Below are 22,999 nucleotides of genomic sequence, written 5' to 3' on the forward strand. Positions count from 1 at the left end.
GGTTTTTGGCAATGAATGTTTCTTCAGATTAAAATCTAATAGGGTTTTCTCACTGAGAATCAGAGTTAGTAAGTCAAAGAGTTTAGGGGTAACCTCGAGGAGTAAGTACGAGGGAGGAAACCAAGGTCCAGAGAGGCTCTGCCTGGCTGCACAGGTGGTTATCAGCAGAGCTGGGCTGGGACCTCAATTCTCCTGGCACCTCCGCAACACTGTCGCTGTCGCTGTCACAGTGCATCCCAGTAAATGTGTGGATGATGACTGATTAAACTGAGTCATTTACTGGGCATTTCAGAAATGCTTGCAATTGACTTTCAGGGGTGCTAGTCACACTTCGAGGTCCTTGCTTTTAAACAGTGGCCATCTAGGTCTTACACCGAGGGTGATATTGGAAACATTGCTCACTTTGAGGGCCACTCGAGCATCATCTGGGAGTCCCAGATGACCAGGGACAGAGCTCCAAGGACAGAGTCAGTGGTGTTGACTTGGGGATCTTATATGGAGAGTCAGTGAAAACTCAACTTGCCTGCCCCATTACACTGGTTTTATAGGAGTTTAGAAGAGGCCTCCCCAAGATGTGCCACTCTGACATGTAAATTATTTTGAGCTAAAGACAATGGAGACCCTTTAGGCAGGAAGGGTCCCTTTAGGAAGATTAGGCAGGGGGCAAGGGAGGGAGAGATGCATTGGTGTGTGGTTGCCTTTTGCACATCCTGATGTGGGGACCCAGCCCACAAGCCAGGCATGTTTCCTGAGTGAGAATTGAACTGGTTACCATTTGGTTCACAGGCCAGCACTTAATCCACTGAGCCACACCAGCCAGGGCTCATGATAAACTTTTACTTCTCCCTTAAAGAATTTAAATTAGAGGCCTTACCCATAATAAGAATTATCACCAGAAATAATTATCTATCTATCTATCTATCTATCTATCTATCTATCTATCTATCTATCTATCTATCTATATCTGTCTAAAGGGCAGTGCAAACTTCTAATTACTGAACATTTGCCTTCTATTCCTGCAAATGATGTTTGTCCCCTCTGAAGTCCCAAGGTGCCTTACTTCATCCTTAGGTCAGAATGTCACATGTACCTTATTTTCCCTTTTTGTCTCTGAACTTCTCATGTATATGGGGTCTCTGACTCATATATGTGGGATTCTCATAATTAAATTCGGTTATTTTCTCTTGTTAATCTGTCTCATGTCAACTTGATTGTTAGACCAGCTGAGGGAACCTAGAATGGTAGAGAAAAACTTCTTTTTCCCCCACACTGAATATTTGGGGGATCTCTTCCTTTACTGGCATAGCGGAATGGCTGGCACCCCATAATATATGCTGAAGAAAAATACCCCAGGAAGATATGGTGTTAGAAAGGCTCCTGGCTCTGCTGCTTAATGATTTTCCTCAAGCCATCGCTTTGCACCCGTGTCCTCGTTGAATCGTTGAATATTGCTGCTGCTTATTTTAGAGGTTGTTAGAGGAATTATTGGATTTTTGACAGTTATTACTATTCAGGTATTTGATGTGTTGGTTCAGCCTCTTTGCAAATTTTTTGAAGGCAGAGATTATATAATATACATTGTATTTTCCGTTTTAAACCATTAACACCTGGTCCTCGGTAGCCTGTTTTCTGGAGACCGTCCACTGGAGACAATGCAACTTATCTTGCTTCCCACACAAGGTTGTTATACCCTTCACGTGAGCTAATAAGTGGTGAAGGTCCTCTGTGCATTGCAAATACAATGGGAGCGATCAGAATAATTACTACTATTAGTAGTGGTGCTTTGCATTTACATAATAACTTATGCATTCAAAAAAGGATAAATGTTTTTTCGCTGTCCCACAGGAGCAGCCTTAGTGATATGTAATGCCTGGGGGTTTCTTCTGGAAGTCAAATGAGGCAGGTTTACGAAATATTTAACTTGGAGGGTGGCACAGAGAATTCAGAAATCGTGCCGCGATCCTTTAAATACAAGGACGGAAGGGCGGGGCCATCGTCAGGGACGCCAAGGGGCAGGTAGGTTTCCAGGAAGTGACGTCAGGCGGCCGCAGTGATGGAGGACTTGCTGGACCTAGGCGAGGAACGGCGCCGTGGCCCGGCCACCTCCGTGAGGACCGAGTGGGGCCGGGTTGGGGCCGGAATTTGGAGGGTGGGGAGGAGCGACTCCGCCTGCCCAGGCTGCCCCGCGAGGCCTCAGTGCTGCTGTCCCTAGCGACCAGAGCGGGCGGCCCCGCGTCGTTCTGCAGGGCGGGGGGTAGAGGAGGCGGTGGCTTCATCCGTCCCGCCCCCGGGGCAACGTGGGGCTCCGCTCTGGGTTATGCTTCATTTCAAATCTTCAGAAAGTGGAAAACTGCCTTGGCGCCCGCCGGCCTCTGGGACCATTGGGAAATTTCTCCGCTTTTCTTTGCTTTCTGGCGTCCCAAGTGCGAACTCTTCCGGAAAGGGCAGTTCAGAGGGTGACTGGAGAGGCCCGGCCAGGGTCCCACCTGCACCCATTCTAGAGCTTTCCCATTTCACTTTTCAGGCCACCAGGTCACGTAAATATCGCACTGTTTTAGGCTTGGAAGGCAAGCAGGCGGCAGGCAGATGGGGCAGGGTGGGGGTGTGTGGGAGGGGCTCGAGTGCCCGTAACCGCCACGGGGAGGTGGGCTTTGCCTCAGTTTTTTATAGCCAAGAACATGAAGACTCAGGTTTATGACGTGGAGTGGCCGGGTGCTGGGGCATATAGGTCAGATGTAGTATAAAGCCATTGCGGGGGTTAAAAAAAAAGTGAACCTCTCGGAACCTTGGTTTCCTTATTTCCAGGCTGATGTTGATATCTACTTGAAGGAGTTGTAGTGAAGATGAAATGGGTAATCCATGGAAAAGCATTTAACACCGTGCCTGGCATAAGCTAAGTTATTAGGAGACGTTAGCTGCTGCTGTTCTGCAGCCGTGATTTACCCTAGTTTATAGAGTCAGCAATAAACCAAGCTTGATTCCAGACTCAAGTTTAGTGATTTTTGTTTTCTTTTGACTCCATCCCAGGCCCATCAAAGCTTTTTACCTTTAAAATTGCCAAGATCACATTTATGTAAAGGTTGAGCTACAGGACAGATCTTTATGCTGTGGAGACTCTCTCTCTGTTTTTTTGTTTTTGTTTTTGTTTTGAAATGCCCCATAGCAAAGATGTCCTCCAAGGTACTGGATAAAAGCACCTCTCTGAGGGAGATCTGAAGGACAGGAGCAAATTGTTGTAGGATGAAGCAGGTTGCTTGACTGACCAAGGAGAACATTAGGTCACCAGGCCTTTCTGATACATGAACTTGTTTAGTACCTCAGCATATGGATGTACTTTATCATTCATCCTGTCAACAAATATTTATTGAGCCCCTACTGTGTATCAGGCATCATCCCAGGGGCTGGTGATACAGCAGTGAATAAAACAAAGCCCCCCCCCCCCCCAATGGGGCTTACATTCCAGTGGAGCAAGATGGACAATAATACATAGGCTACAGATTTAAAATATATAAAATCAGGTAGTGAAGTCATTTTTCTACCCCGCCATGCCTGTGGACTTATACAGGATCTTCAAAAAGTTTAAAACTTTAATTATTAGAGGAACCTTCTATAGACAGCATTTAGAGACAAGAGCGTTGAATTTTTGTTTTAGCACCACTGCTGCATTGGTATGCCACGTTTAGATGTCCTGCTGTGATCAGTGGAAAGGGGTAACTACAAGTGAATGGGGTGGAATTGTCTGCCTTGGGGAAAAAAAAACGAGCTGCTGCCCTGGCTGGTGTGGCTCAGTAGATTGAGGACCAGCGTGTGAACCAAAGAGTAGCTGGTTTGATTCCCAGGCAGGGCGCATGCCTGGGTTGTAGGCCAGGTTCCCACTGGGGGTGGGTGGGTGGTGGTGCACAAGAGGCAACCACACATTGATGTTTCTCTCCCTCTCTCCCTCCCTTCCCCTCTTTAAAATAAATAAATAAGATTTAAAAAATGAGCTGCTTATTATCAGAGAGATTATTGCCATCTTACCCGAAACCTAAGTGATTAAAATCTGAAATGAAAACACTCCATAAGGGTTTTTATGCAGCTCCCATGTAACCCCTCTCAATGTATGGGTGCAGTCAGTTCTTAGACCATCTTCAAACTGAAATTCCAGCATAGGATAGTGGGAAGGACTCAGGATTTTAAGACAAGAAGGTTTTGCTCTTCGATTTATGTCTGCCACTTAATTGGCCTTCTTAGGCCCCAATTTCCCCACCTGTAGAGTGAAAGTCCTAGTCTCTCTTCTGAGAATCAAACGGAGCTATATCAAATCAGGTCTAAAAGTATCCTGTTTCTCTTTTGAAGCTAATAAATGAATAGATAAGTATTTTACCACCCCTTGGTCTGCCTAAGTTTTGTTTATGTGCTGGGAAGCGTTCGAGATATAGAGCCTGCAGAGGGTTTCATTCGATGACTCAGCATTTGAAATGTTCTGGTTTCCAAAGCTAATGTCTCAACATTCTTGTAAAAGATTTCTTCTTGTCATAAATGGAAATCCAAATAGTGTGCCTGTTAAAGCAAGTGCTATCTGTATTTCTCTGGGGGCAGTTACCATGGAAATGAGGAATTCTTTCCAAAACTTCTTTTTATTTGTTTTTTATCCTCATCTGAAGACATGCTTATTGACTTTAGAGAGAGGAGAAGCGATGGAGAGAGAGAGAGAAATATCAATTGGTTGCTTCTCACAACCTAGGTATGTGCCTTGCCTGGGAATCGAACCCACAACCTTTTGGTTTATAGTACAGCAGTCCAGCCAATTGAGCCACACTGGCCAGGGCATCCCCAAAACTCCTTTTTGATAACTCTTTCCATGTCAAGTTGCAGCTTTGAAATTAGGTCTTCCTAAAATCCTGCATAGGAACATGGGAGCCTTTACCAAACTCTTTAAACTGTGGCATGAGGTCACTTCCCATTCTAGAGGAATTTCTAGCTACTTTGCTTTGGGTGGAAATGATCTATGGCAGTTAAACAAAAGCCTTATGATCATTAACCCATGAATTTCCTAGTCTTCTACCAAATATTGGGTTAGCCAAAAAGTTAGTTTAATTTTTTCGGTGTGATGGCTCTAGTAGTTCTTAGTTATCTTTAACTCCATTTAAAACAATTTTGTTACATTGTATCACGACAGCTGTCTTATCAGTGTGCAATTAGAAAAAAACATCAAAATTGGCAAATTTTTGTGCAGCCATTTTAATATTGAAGATGGAAGAAGATACGCAACACTTTCAGTGTACTATGCTTTATTATTTCAGGAAGGGTAAAAATGCAACTGAAACACAAGAAAAGATTTACGCAGGGAGAGGTGCTGTGACTGCTCAAATGTGTCAAAAGTGGGGGTTGTGAAGTTTTTGTTGCTGTTGATACTTTGGGCCAAATAATTTTTTTGCTGTGGGGCCGTCTTATGCATTGGAAGATGTTTAGCAGCACCCCTGGACTCTACCCAGTAGAAGCCAAAAACGGGAAATACTCAAAATATCCAAATCAATAGTTATTAGTGAAAATGGAAAATGTGTCTTATTTTATGGAAAAAACTAAACGGACTCTTTGGCCAACCCAATAGAACTGACCTCAGTTGCTTTCAAGTTTTGGAGCATTTTCTAAGAATATTCAAATTACTCAAATCCCATCCTCCACCACGTATTTATAAATTCAGTTCTTGTCTACTGTCCCAGAATTCTTGTCCTCATAGTGGCTCAAAGATGTTTAAGTCAGCAGTGCCCCTATTTCTCCTTTTAGGGGGCCAAGATGGGTCGCCGAGCTCAACCGGAGTCAGCTCAAGCCGAGAATCACCTAAGTGGCAAGAATTCTTCAACTCTCACTGGAGAGGTGGGTGTTAAAAAATTGGAAGAAATGCTAAAAGTTAGCGATTCCTTAATGAGCAAAGACTCGGTATGCCATCTGTTTTCTCTTGAATGCCCGCGCTCCTCCTGTCTTGATTTGGGAATTCTCTTCCTTGGCATTTGTCCTGTTAGTTAAAAATGAAAAAGAAACGATTTAATCTTTGATGCCAGAGTAGTTTCTGTGTATTGCTTTATATTCTCAGGGAAGAACTTTCTTAAGTTAGCTAAGAAAGGGACTGGGAAGTTTCAAAATCTAGTCAAAATCCAAGGATTTATTTCTGCTGAATAAGGCCAGCGAGGCACACTGGCGACAGAAAGTTACACTACACAACTGGACGCGGGCTTTCACTGGCGACCTGCGCCTTCTGCAGCTTTTGGGCAGGAAGGGGATCAGTTGGCCTTCCTTTCCTGGAAACGTTTCCCCTGAGCGGCCTGGAATTATGGGAATTGATCCAGCCTCTTTGAGGAGGGTGGGTAAGCCCGATGAGCAATGCTTTTAATCCAGGGTACTATTTTGGGCAGTTTAGTCAGAGCCTCTTTTCACCCTCCTCTGTCCGTTTGGAAAAACTGTGCCCTTTTCAAGAGTTAGCTTTAGGCTAACCCCCGTGTCAGCTCTTCGCCAGACTGACATAGGGCTCTCAATCCCCACGGTACCTGTTCTAGAACATCTCCCATTCTCTGCTAATTGTCACTGTCTCTGTCCGCCACTGGACAGTGAGTTCTCAGGCTGCAGGAGGCGCGGCTCCCCAGCTGTCTACGTTGTGGGCCTGTGGAAGGTTCAGAGTAGATGAGGGGCTGTCACTGAGGAGCCTCGTGGGTCGGGCAGGCGCACGAGCACAGCATGCAGGGGGCGAGACACGGGCACACTTCAGTTACATATCACATATATAGGAATAGTCTAAATTTTTGTAGGAAATACGTTTTTCTTCATTTCTTCAAGTGTTCCGCATGGCCCTTTCAATGTATTTTCATTTCCTCTCTTATTGTAGAAATGCAGGTAGAGATCATCTCTGTAGTCTGAGATACAACCATGCCAATACAGAAATGCTGGCAGCGGACCCTTGGCCTCATTGCCTGCAGGCAGTAGGAGAGAGCAAGTGGGGATTGTGGGAGCCAGAGGCCACGTGTCCCTTCTGGAGGGGTAACCACCACATAGCCAGAGCCGACCGGTGCTATGGGGAATGCAGGCCCAGTATTGCCAGCTCCTCGGACTCTGCAGTCTAAAATTTTATGTGAAAGCAACACATTTTAGAGGTTAGCAATTATAAGAATTAGATTGATGTATGGCCTAGATTAGGCCCTCACGTACTGAGGGTTGTCAGTTTGTGACTTGGGCCATAGCACCTCCATTAAAGGTCTTATTACATTGTGTTGTGACATTATGTGTCTGGCTCCCTCATTAGATGTGAGTCTGGAAGGCAGAGGTTGGGTCTCACCATGGACTGTACGCCTTTGTTTATCCCAGCGCCTGGCACAGAACAGGCGTGCATGGCACTGCAGAGGATGAGGGGCGAAGTGCGTAGCGTGTGACGGGCGCTCTCAGGGGCTGAGTCCTGCTGTCACTGGGTGAAGGGTGGGCCCGCAGTTCAGGGGGATGGTGGTGTAACGTAGGGAGACAGTGAAAGAAGAAGTACTGGCCCCAACCCTGGATCTCGAGAAGCTTGAACTGCAGTCGTATACGTCTTTAAAGAGAAAATGGGCAAGCATATGACTGGGTTCATGGAAATTTCTTCTTGGCCTCTGGCTACTTGAGACTGTGGTTCTAGGAGGAGCTATTCCAATACCAGATCATTTATTTATTCAGCAAATATTTAGTGAAGCTTACTGTGTGCAGGAGCCATTTTAGGGGCTGGCATATCTCCGTGAACAGAAGAGACGACATTCCCTGCCATGATGGAACTTCCGTTCTTGTTGTCGTTGGCAGTTAGGACGACTGACGACAAGTGTGCTTCATTGTGGAGGGCGCTGGAACCCGTGTGGCTGGGTGAGTGAGCTTGTGATGGGCCAGGATGCCCTGGAATGACTGCTGGTGGCCTTGGAGCCCTGTGTGGCCCTCACACCAAATCAGCTCCTCGGCTGGGGTAGTAAGCACTGTGCACCCACCGAGCCGGGGCTCCCTCGGCTTCCAGGCAGGAAGCAGTCCTGGGAACTGTGTGCATAGCTCCAAAGTCACACACAGATGGACCTTTTAGGGTTTCATTCCTTCTGGGTACCTAGTTATTTTCTCAGAGACACCTTCTTTTTTTTTTTTTTACTCTGGGCATTAGCATTTTTCTGGGAGAACATGATGAAAAGTCATTCTCTCCTTCACCCAACTGGTTCATCTGACAGTGAAATGCAGTCAGGACTCCAGGGTTCCTTCTCTCTCTGGGTTAGTCGAGGTTTAAAGCAGCTCGGGCAGCCTCCCCCGGGGCCAGATGCTCACTGTGCTGTGTGGGACATTTTGGCTGTTTCTTTCTAAAATTAGATCCCAATATTTGTGTGTGTGCCCATTTACATTCCGAGTGTATTACTTGATGTATTTATTTTTGTTCTCTTGCTGACTATATTCGAGGATGAAGCTATTCATGAAAACGTAAATATGGTACCTAGGAGCTATCAGACATAATGGAGTTACTTTAGATTTAAGTAGGAATTAGTTCAGGCAGTTATTTTAGAGTGAGGTGGTGGAGTTGGAAGCCCTGGTGAAGGAAGCAGAGACGGGGTCTGCTGGAACAGACAGAACACAGGACTTTGCGTCAGAAGCCCAGGGCTTGTGACACTCTTGTTAATTAATTGCTTGGATCTTGAACTGGTCCACTAATCTCTCTAATCCTTCATTTTATTGTCTGTCAAATGGTGGTAATAGTACTGTTAGGTTTGTGTGGGGATTAAGTGAAATACTCATTTAAAAGCATGTCAGTAACCTGAACAGCATGGCGCAGACGTCCATTCATTCAATCAACTAGAGGGTAGATGAGTATTCACACGGAGCTCTGCTGTCTTTAGCAAAGGGCAGCAGAGAAGGAGGGTGTAAGCCTGGGTCTCTTTTGGAGCCGACTTGGAAGGCCCTTCAGGGCTGCTCCTCCTCTCTCCGTAGGTTGACCAGTAGGAGTCCAAAGCAGTTTCTGTGCTTTCTGGGTGCATTGGGCAGCGGGGGTCATGGGGTCGTACTGGTGGGTCCTACCAGCCCGGCTGAAATCCTGGCTCTTTCACACGTTAGTTCTGTGATGCTGACCGAGCTTGTTAGTTAACCTTTTTAAGTCTCAGCTTTCTTATTGGTTAAATGGGATATTAATACCCCTCTTTCATACTCCTTGTGGAGTGTGGGTACTCCACAAGGGTGGCTAGAAAGAAAAGATGAGGTAATAGATGTGCAGCCCTTCACACAGTCTGATATGTGAATGCACAGTGTACAGCTGACCATTATTTCCCTAGAGCTCCGACGTGTTTTTTCAGTTTGCCATGACCCTCGCTGCTGAGGTTGAAAACTGGTGGTCTTCAGGCTGAATTTAGCATACAGTCATGTCTCATTTGATCTGGACAGAGTTACTTATTTTTTTACTTGATTGCTATCATTCAAAATTAGGAAACTATGTGAAAATCCAGATTTTGGGCCTCTCTTTAAGATCAGAAGTTGTGGCACAGTGGGAGTGCTGGGCTGGCCCTCCCCCGTGGCGGCAGTTGTCCGGAGCTGGTGACAGTGCTCGCTTGCGTGTAGCCTGCCCGCTCCGGGTGGCCACTGCTTACTTTAGTGCACCTGGTCGGGTTTACTCACGTTGGATCTGCCTGGCTCTATTTCCATTTGCATTTCAAACTCCTCTTCTAGGATGGATTGACTTTCAGGTGTCCTTGCATGTCTGTTAGTGTTGAATTTGACTTTTTTTGGCCACCTGTCACAGTGCAGGCTTGGGTCACTGGGCACCTATTTCAGTTAGCATTTTGGATTGGCATTACGGTCATTGTTGAGAGTTTTCCTGGAAGATGGTTCTGTGATGAGTGTCCCTTGTCTACTGCGTGTAACTTTCTCTGTGGAAACCAGCTCTGAGAATAGAACTGGATTTCTGTGCTTGAACTTACACCTCCTAACAATGCAAGTGATGCTAACTCTTCCATATAACTCCTTGAAGAAGAGACTCGACATTTCTGTCACAAAGTTATGCTGTCATACACTGAGGTTGGAGAAGAGTAATCTTGGGCACATGCTCTCTAGCACTGGCCTCTTTTGGGTGAGCCATTTCTCTTTTGGCTGTAGGCCTCTTTGTGACTTCACTTTCCTTTTGCAGATTGTCCTTTTAATAATAATGATTTTAGCTGATGTTGGAACAGCAGCTGCCTCTCTGTTCATTACCTGTAATACCCTATTTAAACTTTATAGTAGCTCACGAGGTAGGCACTGTTGTTATCTGATCTTAGCTAAAGACACTGAGACTTTGATGCTGGGTGACTTTTCCAGTCGTTTAGCCAACCTCCCACTCTAGTGTCTTCAATGCTGGCCAGGTGCTTAACCGCCACCAAATCTCTCCTACCTTCTAGCTAGGTCGATGCACAGACCTCCCTGTAGAGAAAGGCCTTTGGAGAGAGGAGAGATTTGGGGTTATTCTCACTCCCGGAGCCCTTTCGGAGAGGGAGTCCTTTCTCACTTCATCACCCTTGTTCATGCACTTGTCTAGGGCGGCGTTTGAGTCACAGCTGTTCCCTTCCCCTCCCCCCATCCCTTCGGAGTTCCTCCAAGGGCTCAGAACTGAAAGTTAGCCAGATTCTCTCGAAGGAATCTCAGAAATGCTGCTGGGCTCATGTTCCCAAATTAGGCCAGTTTCCTCATCCCCAGGGCTTCGCTCAGCTGGAGCTCCCTCGGAGCCCGGCATTACGTCTCTCGCCCTCCGCCCATTCCCTGCCCCCCGGTCTGCCAGCCGGGCAGTTATTTTCAGCCCAATAGGGTTATCTGCTGACCCTTTTTGGTGACATTTTTCTTCTTTCTCACAAAAATAACTTTCCTGATTGGTCACATTTTTCAGCCTTTTTCGTAGTCCTCTCCAATGGGCTGGATTGAATGATGCTTCTGATAACGTTGCCGAAGAGGGATGCAGGGAATTCGATATGACTGTTCATGAGGAATGTGTTTTCCACACTTCATATTTGTGTCATGCTTTGCACGCTTCGGTGTTGAACTCTCCCTTGGGGTGGACGTGTGTGCATCACTGACCCACCCCTGGGGGCTGCCACTGTGTGGGAGGGAATGTCATCTCCGGGTAGAGCCTGCAATCCGAAATAGCATCTCAAGATTCTTCTCCAGCACTGGCTCCGCCTCTGTCATTGTCCCCTGTACAACTTGCTTCCCACAGCTCAGGCCTCACTTTACTGTCTGTGAGGTAGAGATTCGCTCCCGCCGGCTTCTGCCAAGGCCCAGGGTGAACGGCAGTGCTGGAAGAGCGCTTTAAGGCGCTCTCCCTCACCTGTGGGGAGGGTTCAATGAGAAATACATGTAGTGAGTTTAGAGCAGTGCACCCTTAAGGTAGCTATTGTTATCAACACACCCTGAGAAGTACAATAGCCCATTATTTTGTCTTGAAGCCCCGCCCTGTCAGTTACTTGCCCTGGTGCTTGCCCTGGGCAACCCATGTGACCACGCTGAGACTGTTTACTCTTTTTCTGACTGGAGGTGGTGGCAGTAGCTCTCTCATAGGGTGGTTGGGGGGCTAAATAAGAGAATGTGCAAAGCTCTTAGGACAGTGCCTGCCACTTGCTAATTATTGTTATTATTGGTGTCATGTGAGAATTAGAAAGTATTACCAATTTATTTTCAAATGCAGTTCTGTTCAAGATACAGAGATATTCTTTTTTACAAAAACATTTAAAAATTTTTTTAAATTGATTTAAGACAGAGACATTGATTTGTTGTTCCACTTGTTTACGACCCATCGGTTGATTCTGCATGTGCCCCAACGGGGAAGAAACCCACCACCTTCATGCCGCTCCAGCCAACCAGCTACTGGTCCAGGGCCAGACATGTTCTTACTTCATGAAACCAACTGGCTCCGAGGGCAAAGAAACATTTGGTTGTGGAGTCATTTTGGTGAGAATCCTTTGTGTTACTTGAGACCCATTTTATTTGTCTCTTCTAACAGCTCTCTGCTGTTGCCGTGGACCAGTTATTTGCCAGTACCTTTCCATGGTTTTTTTTTTTAAAACCTCTGTTTAGAGGTTGGCAGTCTTCCCAGAGAATAATTCTTAATTGTTGACTTACATCATTTTGCTATCCTGTGGGCACATGGGTAGAAAATGAGGACAGGAGTGACCTTGGTGACCTCTGTGACCTTGCAGGAGAAGGTAACATTCATTCATTCACTCATTCACTTATGAAACTTGATTGATAGCTTTCTACGTGCCAGGCATTGTGCTTGGAGCTGGCAGTACAGTGACAGACCAGACATGCTCCCTGCCCTCTTAGAACCTTGATCCTGGGGCTGCAGAGAAGTAAGTGCCAGGGTGGGGGTGGGTGGTGAATGCAGAACGAGGTGGGATTGCCTCTGTTGAGCCCCTTGTACCCTTGGGGACATCTGGAAAAAAGGCACATGTGAGACTTGAAGGATGAGTAGAAGTTAGCTAAGGGATGAGGAGGGGAGAACATTCCAAGTAGAGGGGTGAGCGTGTGCTGAGTTCTGGAAGCGAGGAGAGAGCGCGGCACGTAGAAGTCGTACTGGAGCCCCGACTGCACGGGTGGCGGAGAGCAGTCTCAGGGACTGTGGCGAGCAGTGAGATGGCTTTCAAATATTCACAAAGCAGCCGCTTTGCCTTTTTTGACAAATGAACTGTATGAGGCCAACATTTCTTACATGATGCTGAAATGATTCGTAATATTATGAGGGTTAGACTGTGACCTTCAACATTTTTCCAGCTTTGTTTTCCATTGATGCATCTTCAGCACACCCGTCACACTTGTGTGTGTGTGTGTGTGTGTGTGCATGTGTGTGTGTGTTTGCTGGTCAAGAACGCCCTTGAGATGTGCTCATGTGCAGTGCTGAGGCTTGGAGTTCTTCTGGCTCATCCTTTATAAGGAGGTGCTTACTAGACCAGTGTTCATACTTAACTTATGTCCTAAAAATTCTTCATTTCCTTTGGGGATAGTCTCTCTCTCATTCATCTGTGTATAATTATAGAAACCCTAGGAGATAGGACTTAGGAAATGTCTTTTGATTTCTCAAAGTAAGAGACTTAAGTCACCCAGATTCTACTAATGACAAGTAAATGTTAGGTGCTTAATAAAAATATGTGTAAACTAATCAACGATGTCAGCAGTTAGTGCTTGACTCATTACTCTTGCATTGCCTCAAGAAACATGAGATTCCCCACGTCAGATTTCTAGGCATCCTTAATTTGCATTAAAAGAACACACATATGATCAACAAGCACAGGTCCTGTTTGCTTCCAAATGGAATGGGTCAGGTCCCGTTGTAATATTGGAATTTGGCTTGACTCCCTCTAGGAGTAAGTAGACTACTAGCTTAAGTTCAGAGACCTTATTTTTTGTATGTGAAAATTTTCATGGTAATGATACTTTTGTTGTAATTGACACATTCAGACAAAGTTCCCAGAGCAAAGACTTCTCAGAATCTATGGCTTAAATAGCATTCTGCTAGGAGAAAAAGTGGAAAATTAGATAAATGGTTTAAGCCACTATTCACTCACCCGGACTGCCGCTGTTGCTCCAGAACTGGTCTCTCCTTTTACATGCCCGCCCTCCTGCAGTTTCGCTAGAAGGGTCTTGTAAAAATGTGCATCATTCGTCTCTCACTCGAAACCCTTGGCCCTTGGAGTAAAAAAAATCCCACGTTTTCACTTTGACCCTGTGTGGCAGGTGAGAACTCTACCACGGAACCATCCACGCACCCACTCACTTCCACCTTATGCGATCTGGGCCTTGCTCCGTCTACAGCCTCATTTCCCACCTGCCTCCGCCATTGCAGTGGCAGGGAGTACTTATTCTAGTTCCGTACTTATTCTAGTTCCCTAAAATACTGTCCAGAGGAGAGACTAGCGTAGTTCCCTATGATGGTCACCCCTGCTCTCTGCTGGGCTGACCTCTGCTTTTTACCTTGGGTTTAGCGTGAATATCACTCCTATGCAGCGAGAATATTATGTTCTCAGTTAAAGAAATTAGGCTCTCACTAGTGTGGTTCACTGGTCATCCTGCAAACAAGGGTCGTTGGTTTGATTCCTAGTCAGGGCACATGCCTGGGTTGAGGGCCAGGTCCCCAATAGCGGGCACATGAGAGGCAACCACACATTGATATTTCTCTCCCTCTCTTTCTCCCTCCCTTCCCCCTCTCTAAAAATAAATAGATAAAATCTTTGAAAAAAAAGAATTAGCTCCCCTTATTATCCTCCCCTGTAGCTTTTTAATTTGTTTCTAATCTTTCTGTCACCCCAACCTCAGATTGTAACTATGTTTGTGTAATTATTTAGGTCCATCTCTCCAGGAGCGCCTGCTCTTCCCCCTGGCACTTTGTAGGTCCCAGTAAGCACCCGCTCAATGAATGAGGAACAGGTGTGGGTGCTGATGTGTTCAATTTAGGGGTAGATTAGTTTGGGGGGCCTGTGAGCACACCAGCTGGAGATGTCCAGGAGGGTTTGACATGGACTCATGCTCCGGACTGGGCTCCGAGCTGGAGCTGGAGATCGGGAAGCCATTCTTACTGAGTAGGTAAAAGCAAGCCCAACCCTTTAAGGAGAGTTTGTAGAGTAAGAAGAGAAGAGGCCTTAGCAGAATGTGAGGAATACACAGCCAAACGTAGCTCACAAAAGGAGGTTGGGGAGGAGTGGCCAGCGGGGAGAGGGGACAACAGGCACCTGTGGTGTCCAGAGCCAAGATGAGAGAGCCTTTCACAGACTCTGGGGTCAAGTGTTTGATGCTGCTGAGAGGGTCCAGGATGGCAAGACGCCTTCTTTGGAGTAGGGTCTGTTGGATTTAGCAACTGGGGGTCCTTGTTCTTTGGGGCAGCAGTCAGAGAGGGGTCTCTGTGTGCCTGGCGCAGTACCACATACCAGGCAGCCCTCAGTAAGTACTGTGGAAGAACTCAGTGACTACATTATGACCTGCACGTACTCCACACCGAGTGTGAAAGGCCACTCTCCCTGCCAAACACCGCTGTGCCCTCCCCTGACACTGAGCCTCCTGTCTCTTCCTTCTGCCTCCCTCTTCCTCTCTTTTCTGTATCACTTCCCCTTTTTCACTCTTCACCAATGATAGCAGAGAACTCGATCCCCACACTCCTTTTGGCCCATCCATCCACATATGTTTTTGTTGACATATTTATAAGTAGAATTTCACTTGTTCATTCATTCACCCATTTATTCCTAAATTTAATACCCATTTCCTGGATTCAGAGCCTACTGTAGCAACCATCACACCATAGGATCCCACTGTGCTCATTTTCCAACGTAAAAATGAATAATATAACTCTAGACAAAAGAAATTGTGATACATAAGTAGTATCAGAGAGTGGGAACACAGAAGGAGCACTGACCCTGCCTGGGACTTAAGGAAAGCTTCTCAAAGGAAGGGGCCCTCCACGTGGGTTCAGATGAATGAGTAGTAATTTGTTAATGAGCGGGAAGATCAGCGGGAAAAGCCTACTCCGTCCAGGGGCCTGGCCTGGCATTGTTAGGGCATGGTGAACCATTTAGTGTATTGGGAACAGGCCTTGTCTTCCAAGTGGAGGAATCTGGGGTTGTTTTGTATGTGGTAGAGAGCCCACAACGGTTTTCAAGCAGCGGATTACGTTGTTGACTTGGTTGCCTAGGGAGGTAAGCCCAGCAGCTCTGTGGAAGATGGGCTAGAGTGGGCGGGGTGTTGTCAGGGGGACCACGAAGGGGACCAGGAGGAGGCCGCGTAGAGCAGAACTTCTGAGATGATGCAGTGTGAATGCCTGGCCTTCCCAGACCGGTTTTACAGTTTTCAGTATTTACATGCTATTTATGTTAGTAGTGTTAACATTTTTATGTAAGTCAACTCCCATTTTATATTTAAGTACACTTATTTTTAAATAGACACTTTATCAATGAAAGTATAGTCTGTGATAGTAACATCCTTCCTAATCCACACTAAAATATACACATGACTGTCTTTTTAGAAGGCACATCCGTGTACCACTTCCAGTCACGTGGCTTGCACCTGCGGCACGTGGACCTTCCTTTGGGCAACAATAAACTCGGCCTGGCAGACAGGCGAGGAGGAGAGGTCAGTGCCCAGAGCCACGCTGAGGGGAGATGGATAAGACATGGAGATAGATTGGCCTTTGAGGTGAGAGGGAAGGAGAGTCTGGAGCTGACCTCTCGCGTGGCCAAGAAGACTGAATAGATAACGGTTTTGAGACCGAGCAGCGAAGAGTGAGAAGGTGGAAGCAAGAAGAGGTCATTATTCTGGTTTCGGGCACGTTGAATTTGAGCTGGCTGTCGTGTTGTCAACAAGGTCTGTCAAGTAAACAGCTGAGCTTAAGAGAGAAAGTTGGGAACTAGCGATAGCAGATACGGGGGTCATCAGCGTATATTCTGGGGTCTCCAAGAAGAACATACAGGAAGAACTGATTCCTTTGGGTGCACACAGACCCGTGATGATCTCAGGTGGAAATATGTGAGGGTTTTAAGCAGAAAGGAGGTACCAGAGTTGCATTTTAGAGAGAGCACTTGGGCAGTAATTGGTCAGGGGTGAGTGAATCCAGGTTCTGTGAGTCCTGAAACTTAAATAACTTAGAGGTCTTCTTCAAGAAAAATAATTCACATTTATGAATTTACAATGAGATATGAAAGTAAATATTTACAATAAAAGAAATCACAGCCAAGTTAGTAGAACCTTCAATATTCAGGTGCCTTTCTTTGGAGGTCGTGGCACTGTACCAGAAATGCTTGCCTAGAAAGGCCTCCTGATTGAGACCTAATCTCCCTCCCTGTCCAGAACTCTGTCACTCCTGGGGCCCTGCGCTATGGAGTACAGATTGGAGGAAGGTGAGACTGGAAGCGGGGAGGTCAGGAGGACCCAGATGAGAGAAGGCAGAACACGCGCTGGTTAAGCCTTGCATTTTTGTGCATTTCCTCCAACACCCTTCCATAGGCTGGTTATTGACACAGTGCAGGCATATGGTTGGCTTGACCCAAGTTTGGAAATTTCTCCAGGAAATGTGGTAAAATGACAGGGAGGTGAGCCATGCTGTGATGGGGAGGGAGGTACAACCGAGAAGCAAGTTCTTGGATAAGGAGGGAAGGAGGGGACTAAATATTTGAGAGAATAGAGCAGTTCCAGGTTATAACAAGTTTGACAAAGTAGCAAGGTCATTGGCATTTAAAGGGTCCGAGAATGCGGAGGCAAAGCATTTGATGAATTGTTCATGTGAACATCGACTCAGAACGATGGGACTAGTTGTGGGGCAGGGAGGCCCCAGTGACAGGGACAAAGGAGAGAGAGGTGAGACAGCTTAGTGGTGTGAGTTCTGCAGGAAGTGCTCTGCAATAATTTGGGAGAGTAATGGTCTGGGGGAACTTTGAGAGGTGAGGCAGGGGTTATGTTGGGACCCTGCTTTGTATGTGGGATTTTAGAGACTGCGAAGCCTCTGTCTGAGACAACTGCAAGAGAAATGAAGTCTGTGGGGGAAAGCCGGGCTTTGGAGAGTCAAGGAGCTGGAGAGAGTACACTGTGGACAGAGAATATCTGATCCGCTTGGGACCCATAAGACTGTGGTCAGCAGCAATTCCACTGCTAGGATTATACCCCAAGAATCCTAAAACATCAATTTCAAAGAACCTATGCACCACAATGTTCATAGCAGCACAATTTACAATAGCCAAGAGTTGGAAGCAACCTAGGTGCCCATCAGTAAATGAATGGATCCAAAAATTGTGGTACATATACACCATGGAATTCTATGCAGCAGAGAGAAAGAAGGAGCTACTACCTTTTGCAACAACATGGATGGAACTGGAAAGCATTATGCTGAGTGAAATAGGCCAGGCATTGAAGGACAAATACCATATGATCTCACCTTTGACAGGAAGCTAAAGAATAAAACAAACAAGCAAACAGAATAAAAACAAAGACACTGAAATAGAGAACAAGTGGGCAGCGACCAGAGGGGAGAGGGAAGGGAACTTAAGGGGAAAAAGGGGGAGGGATTTTGAGGAACAAGTATGAAAGACACAGAGATGAGGACTGGGGGGGGGGAATGGAGGGAGGGGGGAGACCGGGCGGGGGGGTACGGTGGGATGGGAGAAATAGATTAAAAAAAAATGTACTTGAAAAGTAACTAAATAAAATAATATTTAAAAAAAAAAAAAAAGACTGTGGTCAGAAAGCCTCACTGAAATAATTAGCTAGGCTAGATTTCTTCTCATTATGTAACGTGTCGATAATTACCGAGAAGGAGCAGAATGATAGTAAAATAATTCTTTTAATAATGATACTGTACAGGAAAAGAATACTAACTGATGTTGAGTGTCATTGGTGATAGACTGAAACATTTCTGGTCCCATGCCTTTGCCCAGCATAATAGAGAATTACTGTAGGTCACAGTGGTTAGCCAATCGCTTTTATATTCCGTGTTAATCCCTCCATTGGATTTTTGGTATATGCTGTTTTTTAGTGGTTACTGTAGGAACTGGAATATACGTTTCTGTCGCTGGCCACATCACGTTAATCTCACAACATCTCGTGGGAAGTGTGAGATCTTGCAGCGGTGTAAGTCCCATCTGTCCCCCCAATCTTTGCCCCGGTGATGTTGTCTACTTTAAAACTGCATGTGTTATAAGCCCCATGATACCATTCGTTTCACTTTAAGCAGTTGTCATTTAGAGAAATTAGAAAAAAGAGATAGTCTCTTACATTCGCTCACATGTCCGCCATTTCTCTTGTTCTTCGTTCTGTCCCGTGGGCTCAGGTGTCCATCTGGGGTCATTTCTCTTTAGCCTGAGTCTCTGTTCTCAGCATCCTCGTAGTGTGGTTTTGCCAAGAAAACTTCTCTCTTTCTTAACCTGAAACTTTTTATTTCACCCTCATTTTCGAAGGATCTTGTCTATTGATAAAGAATTCTGGATTAACAATTGGTTTATTTCAGTGCTTTCAAAATTGTCTTTCCTTTGTCCTCTGGCTTTTATTGTTTAGTGATTGTTCTGGGTATAAATCTTTTCTTTCTCTTGCTGCTTTAAAGACTTCCTTTTTGCTTTTTTCAGTTTTTAATTGTTTGTGACATTCCTTCCTCTGATTATCTTCGTATTGGTTCTGCGTGGGATTTGCTGAAGTTCTTAGATTAGTCAGTTGGTATTTCTCACCACACTGGGGAAATTTTAGGCATTATTTCTTCAGATAGCTTTGCTGCTCAGCGTCTCTCTCCTTGTTCATGGGACTCCAACTGCTTGATATTGTCCCATTGGCTTGTTCTGTGTTTTTGTCCCTGAAGCCTTGTTAATTTTTTTCCCTCTATCATCTTTTTGTTCTTCAAATTGGATACTTTCTTTTGGGCTGTCTTTAAGTTTACTGATTATTTCTTCTGGTGTCTTTAAACTGAACTTTTTGTTTCAGATTTTAAATCTGAATTTGAAATTTTACATTCCCATTCGTTTTTATCTCATTTTTTTCTCCTTTACATACCTTCTGTTTCTGTTAGATGCCCCATTTAATTCATTAGGACCATATTTTCTTTCGAATCCTTGAATATATTTGTAGTAGTTACTTTAAAACCCTTGTCTGTTAATTCCAAAATCTGGGTCATCTTGGGGTCAGTTTATTTTTTTGTTTGTTTATTTGTTTTCTTTTGACAAGGGTCACATTTTCATGTTTCTTCATAGGTCTAGTAATTTTCTTTTTGTACAGAAGACATTGTGGATAATACATTTTATGAAGGCTGGGTTATATACTGCCTGTTAAAAGTGTTGATTTTTTAAAAAATTCAATCTTTATTGTATTTTTTTTTCATTACTATTTAGTCCCCTTATACCCCCCTTTCCCCAGCAATCACCACCCTGTTGTCTATGGCCATGACTCCTTTTTTCTTTTTGCTCAATCCCTCTACCCCCTAACCACCCCACTAGCTGTCATCTGTTCTTCATCTATGAGTCTGTCTCTGTTTTGCTTGTTAGTTCAGTTTGCTCATTAGATTCTGCATATGAGTGAATCATATGGTATTTGACTTTCTCTGACTGGCTTATTTCATTTAGCATAATGTCCTCCAGTCCCATCCTTACTGTTGCAAAGGTAAAATTTTCTTCTTTTTTAAAAAAATACATTTTATTGATTATGCTGTTATAGTTGTCCCATTTCCCCCTTTCACTCCCCTCCATGCTGCACACCCCCTCCCACCCACATTCCCCCCTTTTAGTTCATGTCTATGGGTCATACATGTAAGTTCTTTGGCTTCTATATTTCCTATACTCTTCTTACCCTCTCCCTTTCTAGTTTCTACCTACCATCTGTGCTACTTATTCTCTGTACCTTTTCCCCCTTTCTCCCCATCCTACTCCCCTGTTGCTAACCCTCCATGTGATCTCCATTTCTGTGGTTCTGTTTCTGTTCTAGTTGTTTGCTTAGTTTGTTTTGTTTTAGGTGTGGTTGTTAATGATTGTGAGTCTGCTGTCATTTTACTATTTGTATTTTTTATCTTCTTTTTCTTAGATAAGTTCCTGATGGCTTTGCTGGATAGAGCAATCTTGGATGTAGGTCCTTGCCTTTCATGACTTGGAATGCTTCTTTCCAGCCCCTTCTTGCCTGTAAGGTGTCTTTTGAGAAATCAGCAGACAGTCTGATGGGAACTCCTTTGTAGGTAACTGTCTCTTTTTCTTTTGCTGCTTCTAGGATTCTTTCCTTAATTTTAATCTTGGGTAATGTAATTATGATGTGCCTTGGTGTGTTCCTTCTTGGGTCCAACTTCTTTGGTACTCTCTGAGCTTCCTGGATTTCCTGGAAGTCTATTTCCTTTGCCAGATTGGGGAAGTTCTCCTTTATTATTTGTTCAAATAAATTTTCCACTCATGGCTGTTCCTTTTCCCCTTCTGGTATCCCTATAATTTGGATGTTGGAGGACATTTAAAGATGTCCTGGAGGTTCCTAAGCCTCTCCTTATTTTTTTGAATTCTTGTTTCTTCATTCTTTTCTGCTTGGATGTTTCTTTCTTCCTCTGGTCCACACCATTGATTTGAATCCCAGTTTTCTTCCCATCACTATTGGTTCCCTGTACATTTTCCTTTGTTTCACTTAGCATAGCCTTCATTTTTTTATCTAATTTGTGTCCAAATTCAGCCAATTCTGTGAGCATCCTGATCACCAGTGTTTTGAACTGTGCGTCTGATAGGTTGGCTAGCTCTTCATTGCTTAGTTGTATTTTTTTCTGGAGCTTTGCTCTGTTCTTTCATTTGGGCCATTTTTTTTTTTTTGTCCCAGTACACCTGTTACATATGAGGGACGGAACCTTAGGTATTGACCAGGGCTGGGCAACCCACGTTGCTGGGTTGTGATGCTGTATATGGGGGCCGGGTCTGAGAGGGAACAATGGTGCTTGCTCTGCTCTCTGCCAGATTTCAGTCCCTTCCCCCACTTCCCACAAGCAAGTTGGGCCCTTCTAGTGCTGGTTCTCATGTGGGTGGGCTTGTGTACATTCTAGGACCCTGTGGGTCTCTCCAATGAACTCTCCTGTGAGGCTGGAAGTCTTTCCTGGGACCTCAACCCCCATGGGTGTTTTCACTCAGAGGTTTGAGGCTTTATTTCCCTGCGCCGGGGCCTTGGGTTGCGCAGTCCGTCTGCTCCCCAGTTGTTCCTCCCAGTTTATTTGTGCTCAAACGTGGGACTGCCCGGCCCACAATCTATCGCCTCGCTGGGTCCATCAGCCGCTGCTTTGCCTCAAGTCCTCTCTGCCTGGTTGCGTGTCTCTGCCCTTCCCACTGGTCTGGATGAATGTGTTTTCTTTAACTCCTTGGTTGTCGGACTTCCATACAATTCGACTTTTTGTCAGATCTGGTTGTTTTTTGTTTTTAAATTGTTGTTGTCCTTCTTTTGGTTGTGTAAGGAGGCACAGTGTATCTACCTATGCCTCCATCTTGGCCAGAAGTCTAATTTTCTTCTTTTTTATGACTGAGTAGAATTCCATTGTGTCCCGTAGTCATTTTATCTACTCATCTATTGATGGACTGCTTCCATGTCTTGGTGATTGTAAATAATGTTACAATGAGTGTCGAGGTACTTATGTTCTTTCTAATTAGTGTTTTGGATTCCTTTGTATATATTCCCAGAAGTGGGATTGCTGAGTCAAAAGACAGATGCATTTTTTATTTTAGGGGTATGCAGTTTAATTATGTGTAGATTACATTGAATATATGAACTGTTGGGTTCAGATTTTGTAGGTCAGGCCTCTTGGTTTGCCCTTAGTCCGAGAGCAAATCCGACAGCCCCAGAACCCGGCCTTCACCCCTGAGGTGTGGCTGTTCTGGGACGTCAGCGGGAAACCAGGTGCACACCAAGCATCTCTGACTTGGTGAAGTCATAATCCAGTCACTGTTTCCCTTGCAGTGAGCAGCAGCTGAAATCTCATCTGTTTATTATTATTTTTCTTTTTTTGCCCTTCAGTAGTTGCTTTTCACTGGGTTTCTTGGAGTCTCCTCTGTGTGTGTGCAGTTCAGGTGTTAACCAAAGGATTTGGGGGGAGTTTACATGCGGATTCGGAGCTTCCTCCCTTCTAGGATTGCTCCCTCTCTATTCCTAGTGACTCTGGCAACTCCCAAATTTGTGCTCAAACCAATAAAACTGAAGCTTTCTGCTAGAGTTCTAACTGCTCAATTGCTGCTTAGACTGGAGATTGCCCTCAAGAGGAAAACCCGTTTAAAAATGGATTTCTACCCAGTGCAGTTCTTTTCTTTCGAGGATCAAATTTTTTCCTGTTTCTGCCTGCTTTTGTTTGCCCTCCAGTACCTTCAAGTAGTTATTTTATCTGTTTTTTCCAGAGTTTATCATTGTTATTTGTATGGAGGTTGGTTGAATGCAAACCGCTCCTCCGTTGCTGGGTCCAGAACCTGCCTGTCGCTTTCCAATCATTTCAGAATACACCGTGGTTTTCTCTCCCAAGAGGCACTGTGGAAACGCACTGTGTTGATCTTCTCTGGGGATAATGGACAGA

The 22,999-nt window shown here is 45.1% G+C and overlaps 1 protein-coding gene across 1 annotated transcript in view; it reads left to right on the forward strand.

Moving 5' to 3' along the window:
• Positions 1-2,044: 2,044 nt before the first annotated feature.
• IFT43 (intraflagellar transport 43) overlaps positions 2,045-22,999 on the forward strand; it is an 82,578-nt gene continuing 61,623 nt past the window's right edge. Inside the window, exons 1-2 of the mRNA XM_053673410.1 lie at positions 2,045-2,107; positions 5,770-5,859. Coding sequence (XP_053529385.1) covers positions 2,054-2,107; positions 5,770-5,859 — 144 coding nt within the window. The 5' untranslated portion in view covers positions 2,045-2,053. The remainder of the gene's footprint in view (positions 2,108-5,769; positions 5,860-22,999) is intronic.

Source organism: Artibeus jamaicensis, unplaced genomic scaffold, assembly GCF_021234435.1.
Source record: "Artibeus jamaicensis isolate MK-2021 breed Jamaican fruit bat unplaced genomic scaffold, CSHL_Jam_final contig_851, whole genome shotgun sequence".
NCBI classification, from domain to species: domain Eukaryota; kingdom Metazoa; phylum Chordata; class Mammalia; order Chiroptera; family Phyllostomidae; genus Artibeus; species Artibeus jamaicensis.